Source organism: Spinacia oleracea, chromosome 2 (assembly GCF_020520425.1).
Source record: "Spinacia oleracea cultivar Varoflay chromosome 2, BTI_SOV_V1, whole genome shotgun sequence".
NCBI lineage: Eukaryota > Viridiplantae > Streptophyta > Magnoliopsida > Caryophyllales > Amaranthaceae > Spinacia > Spinacia oleracea.
Window position 1 is genome coordinate 14,366,804 of NC_079488.1, and position 5,768 is coordinate 14,372,571.

Below are 5,768 nucleotides of genomic sequence, written 5' to 3' on the forward strand. Positions count from 1 at the left end.
GAATTTTCCCCTTGGGTCTATGGTGCTTTTGCGAAGGGCTTTCAGGAAAAGCTCGCCTTCCTTGATGTTTCGGGTTCTGACCCTTTTGTTGAAATGTCTGGCCACTCGGCGCTGATAGACTTGTACATGGTGAGCGGCTTGAAGCCGTCGCTCATCGAGCATGACTAGCTCGTCATATCTTGCTTGTACCCATGCAGCTTCTGGGATTTTGCTTTCGAAGACTATCCTTAGAGAAGGTATCTCCAGCTCGATAGTGAAGGAAATAATGCCCTTGGTCCAAGTATGCATATAATATTAAGTCTAATAAATGCGGTTCAGTATTAATTAACAAGTTAATAATTCAATGAGATCAAGTGAGCTGAATGCCTAGCTAGAGGCCGCTTCAGTTCAAGTGAAATTAATTATATTAATCCACAGCTTACTCTTGACTGAACCCGTAGGGTCACACAAATAGTACGTAAACGGATCAAGTATTTAATGGCATTAGATACTCCATCTATGGATATTCGGAATCGACGGATCTCGGTTTCAGTGGGAGCTAAGATCGTCAAAGGTAAGCAAATGAATACTCCGGAAACGATGATATTGCCGGAAACGGAAATATGGATCGTATCGAAAATATAAATATTATCCAAGTCGTAGATGTTGCCGGAAACGAAAACATGGTACGTATCGGAAAATATTAATCGAAATGGAAATATTGCCGGAATCGGAAATATTGCCGGAAACGGAAATATTGTCTGAATCGGAAATATTATCGGAATCGGAAAATAATTCCGGAAATGGAAGTATTAAATATTTGTTCGAAACGGAAATTAATTCCGGAATCGGAAATATTAAATATTGTTCGTATCGGAAATGAATTCTGGAACCAGGAATTTAATCGGAAGCGCATTGTACGAATTAGCGTCCGATGAGGCTTGCTAGACGAAGGCCCAGCACAAAGCCAGGCCCGCGCCCAGCAAGCCAAGCGCCCAAACACGGAGCTGCCACAGCCTCGCCAGGCCCAGCAAGGCGCGCGCGGGCTTATGCTCGTGGGCTGCGAGGCAGCGCCTGCTCGTATGGGCCGCAAGGCTTGCGCGGGTGCGTGCGTTCCTCGTGGTCGTGCAACACTCGTGTTCGTAACGAATCCTAATCCTATTGGAATTCGTGCATTGATTAAATCCTAATCCTAATCCTAAGAGATTAAATTTATTATTTACAGTTCTAATAGGATTCTTATTAATAAATCCATATCCTAGTAGGATTATAATTCCTTTCCATAAACTCTATAAATATAGGCCTAGGGTCACATATTTAACAGACGATTTTGAAGTATTCAAAGGTAAGATTTTTAAGCAAAAATCAGCCAAACACTTGCAACCCAAAATAGCCGAAAATCCTAAGTAACCTTAAGGGCGATTCTAGTTGATCAAGGTTAAGGCGGATCCGGACGTGCTGTGGACTATCTACGGAGGGACAACACTTGGAGTCCTAAAGACTTGTTCTTGTTCGGTTCGGGCGCAGCTAGAGAGGGCACGCTACAAAGTGTATGCATCTGAATTATGCTAAATGATTATGTGTAAATAATATGTTTCCTAGCTTTATGGTTTTTCCGCATGATTTATGTTTATTCATATGTATCATAACCTAACAGTGGTATCACGAGCCTCTTATTATTTTCATAATCTAAATTTCATGAACATGGTTAAATTTTACAAATTTGCAAAGAATTAAAAGGGGTGATTAATTTTCGTAATTGTTAATTAATTGCAAATTGCGTTTATTTAATTATATGTACGCAGGTTTTCGGCAGTTTCTTCGTTACTCATCCAAATCGAGTGATTTTTGTGTCAATTCCGCATGTAAAAGACATTCTAAAATTTTGATAGAATTCCCAGAATTCGAAGCCTAACTATGACTTTTCGGAGGTTTTAGTTTTTCGAAAGCAAATGTTTGTAAATTTAAGTTGTTAAATTAAGTATTTGCGATTCTTGTTGATAAATCTTGAGTTTTTGATTGACCTACAGTATATGTTTAACAATTATGAATGCCTAGACTTGTTAATTATACAACCTAATTTGTAATTATGATTAATTTGTTGAAATTCGAATAATTTAGAATTGATTTGATTTTCATAATTAATTAAAAATTTAATTAGGTATCCATGATTAAAATCCACCATAAAAATTGTTAATTTATGTTAAATTTTTAATCTTTATGACCTAGATTTGAATCCATGTTAATCGGAAATTAATTGATTAATAAATTTTTGATTTTTCGCCCTAAAATTATGAAATTAATATGTTTTATTAATTCTTCATTAATTTTAAATTAAAAATTTTAAATTTTTATGAAAAAGCTCATGAATGTTGCACGCACAAAGCAATGGAAGCTACGTGTTACCCTAAGGGGTGTTGTATAGTGTGGGCACGCGACGACGAGCAAGGGAGCTCGTCGCCCGTGCGGTACGAATGCAGCGAGCAACATAGCGTAGCGCGCGCGCGAAGCAAAGGAGCTGGCCGTGTGTGCTATGCGATGGGCGAGGGCGAGGGGCAAGGCAAGCGAGCAGTCGCGTGTGGGCAGCAAGCGAGCTGCGCCACGGCGCGCACTGCCTCGCGCAGCGAGCGCTGGCTCACATGCAGCGAGCGGTGCCTTACGAGGGTGAGCAACAGCAGACGCTACACAGCACAGAGGCTGCGCGCATTGTGGCCTGCGATGGCTGCGTGTGTGTGTGGCCTATGGCTGTGCGTTGTGTGGTGATGTGCGTACCTTGTGTTATGATTAAATCGTTTTAAATTTTAATTTGAGATTTTCAGTTTGAGTAATTTTAATTAATTTTAAAACTAATAATTTGAGCAATAGAGAGAAGCGAGAGAAAACCTTGCCTTCTCCCCCAAGTTTCCCTTCGGTGCATGATTTCCATTGTGCACTGCTGCCATGGCAAGGAAGTCTGGGGGCAAAATGCAAGGTAGTAAGCATGGCAATGCAAAGCAGAAACCAAGAGGACCTTCATCTGATTCTCAGGCTCTTAAGACTCGATCGATTGAGGAGGTTTTAGGGGTCGAAGCACTGGATTTGACGATTGAAAATGAGATTCTCACCCCCAAATCTGGATTGAAACATTTGCAAGCTCGTTCTGAACTCAGGCATTTCTTCAATGAGTGGATGCAATCTGTTCACAGATCAGCTAACAAGGTGAATAATACTCCATCTAATGTTGATATTGGTACGATTTCCATTCCAATATTGCAAAAATTTGATGAAGTAATGACTGAACATGCTGATAGTGTTGATGATGAATTTAGGCCACCTGATCCAATTGAAATGCATCCTGTTTCTAGCCCTGTACAGATTGATCTTGATGATATACAGGATGAGGTGGATTTTTGGAATTCTTCCATTATCTGCTATATTATTGGTGCTAATCCCCCAATACATGTTATGGAAGGGTTTATTAGGAGAATCTGGAAGAAATTTAATATTGATAAGGTGGTGTTGGTGAAAAAGGGAATCTACTTAGTGAGATTTCTGACTATGGACATGAGAGACAAAGTCACTTCTGGCCATTTTTTCTTTGACATCAAACCTATGATAGTGAAACCCTGGAGTGTTGATATGGATATGGAGAAGGAAGAGATCAAATCTGTCCCCATCTGGATTCAGTTGAGTTTGAATTTTAAGTATTGGGGTGAAAAATCTCTTTTCAAAATTGTGAGTCAGTTAGGCAAACCAATTAAGAGGGATGCAGCCACTGTGAGTAGGGATAAACTTCAGTATGCTAGGGTGTTGGTTGATATGCACACAAAATCTTCCTGATCAAGTTTCATTTATGAATGAGCATGGTGAGCTGGTTCAGGTACCTATCACCTATGAGTGGAGACCAACTGTTTGTGATAACTGCAAACTAGTTGGACATTCAACCATTGAGTGTAGGAAGGGGAAAACTAAGAGAATATGGGTGCAGAAAAAACAACAAGTTCAGAATCACACAGAAGTGGTGGCACCAGAGGTGGATCAGGAGGGGTTTCAAAGAACTCTCAGGCCAATCAGGGTTAGACCTACCAACTTGGTTCCAACACCAGTTGTTAATTCTTTCCAAATGCTGAATGATGATGGTGGTCACAGTGCTTGCAGTACTGCTGAGTTGGATAGGGAAGATGACATTGAGGAGGGTAGCACAGGAAGAGGGAACTCTTCCAAATCTTATGGATAGGATATTATCATGGAATGTTAGGGGTATCAACCTAGCTCAGAAACAGGATACTGTGAAGCATTTTCTTCATAAATATCATGTGGGGTTAGTTGGTCTCCTAGAGCATAAGGTTAAGCTTCCTAACTTAGGGAAGCTTTACCAAAGAGTCTTCCCAAATTGGTGTTTCTCTAGTAATGCAAGTTATCATAATGGTGGCAGAATTATTTTGGCTTGGAATCCAGGAAGTTTTTCTGTGAGTATCCAAGCAGCTTCTAGTCAGTTTATGCATTGCTTCATTCAACCAGTGAGTGGTATGCCTAGTTTTTTCTGTACTTTCATTTATGCTTTCAATGATAGCTCTAATAGAGAAGTGTTGTGGAAAGATTTGAAATCTTTAAACACACAGGATGCCTGGATCTTGTGTGGAGATTTCAATTGTGTTATGAGTACTGATGAGAGAGTTGGCTCCCCTTATAGGAATGCTGAAATAATGGATAGTTGTGATTGTATGCATTTCTGTAGCATGGAAGATATTAAGAGTGTGGGTAAATTCTACACTTGGAATAATAAACAGCATGGTGCAACTAGAGTTTTTTCTAAAATTGATAGAATAATGGCTAATCCTAAGTGGTTAGGTGTTTATAGCTCAGCTGAAGTGTGTTTTATGAATGAGGGTTGTTTTGGTCATTCCCCTGGATTGTTGACTGTCTATCCTAGGGATACAGGGGGGGAAAAGCCTTTTAAGTATTTTACAATGTGGAAATCTGCTCCTCATTTTCTGATTCTTATCTAAGAACAATGGAGTGGTACAGTTCAAGGGAGCAAGATGTTTGGTGTTGTTCACAAACTGAAGAAGGTGAAGTTGGTGCTTAAAGAGTTGAATAGAAAGGGATTCTCTGATGTTCAAGCTGCTGATCTTCAAGCATACCATGACATGATTTCAGCTCAGACATCAATGCATCTTGATCCTGCTGATTAGAGTCTTGCTGATGCAGAACTCAGTGCAGTGCAGAATTACAAAAATAAACATCAAGCTTATTTAGAGTTTTTGAAACAGAAGGCAAAGGCTTCATGGATTAGGAATGGTGATGAAAATACCTCCCTCTTCCATCAGAGTATCAAAGCTAGGAATAATCATAACCAAGTTTACAACATTCATGTCATGGATGGGATTTGGAGAGATAAACCTGTTGATATCTCTCAAGCTTTCTTGGATTATTACACAACTTTGTTGGGTAATACTCACACTGATAGAAGACCTGTTCTTAGTCATATTGTCCAAGCTGGTCCCTTGATTACAGATGCTCATAGAGATATTCTAAATGCTCCATATACAGTTGATGAGGTGAAGAAAGCTTTGTTCTCTATTCCTGGTAGGAAAGCACCAGGGCCTGATGGGTATGGATCCTACTTCTATAAAGATGCTTGGAACATTGTTGGTGATGATGTTATCAATGCTGTTCTGGATGTTCTCCAACAAGGCAGATTGCTTAAGGAGTTAAATCATACAGTCATTACTCTCATTCCTAAGACTAAGTGTCCAAAGAATGTGAGTGAATTCAGACCTATATCCTGTTGCAATACTCTGTATAAA

General features: G+C 39.7%; 1 protein-coding gene across 1 annotated transcript; it reads left to right on the top strand.

Annotated features, from left to right (window-relative positions):
• The first annotated feature begins 3,811 nt into the window (after positions 1 to 3,811).
• On the top strand, positions 3,812 to 4,967 carry LOC130467244 (uncharacterized). The gene is made up of 2 exons (XM_056835696.1): positions 3,812 to 4,154; positions 4,285 to 4,967. The coding sequence occupies exons 1-2, from the start codon at positions 3,812 to 3,814 to the stop codon at positions 4,965 to 4,967; spliced, it is 1,026 nt and encodes a 341-aa protein (XP_056691674.1).
• Positions 4,968 to 5,768: the final 801 nt, after the last annotated feature.

Coding starts and splice junctions, on each gene's coding strand:
- LOC130467244 (XM_056835696.1), top strand. CDS start 3,812: ATGAATGAGCATGGTGAGCTGGTTCAGGTACCTATCACCTATGAGTGG. Junction 4,155..4,284: donor GGAAGATGACATTGAGGAGG/GTAGCACAGGAA, acceptor ATGTGGGGTTAG/TTGGTCTCCTAGAGCATAAG.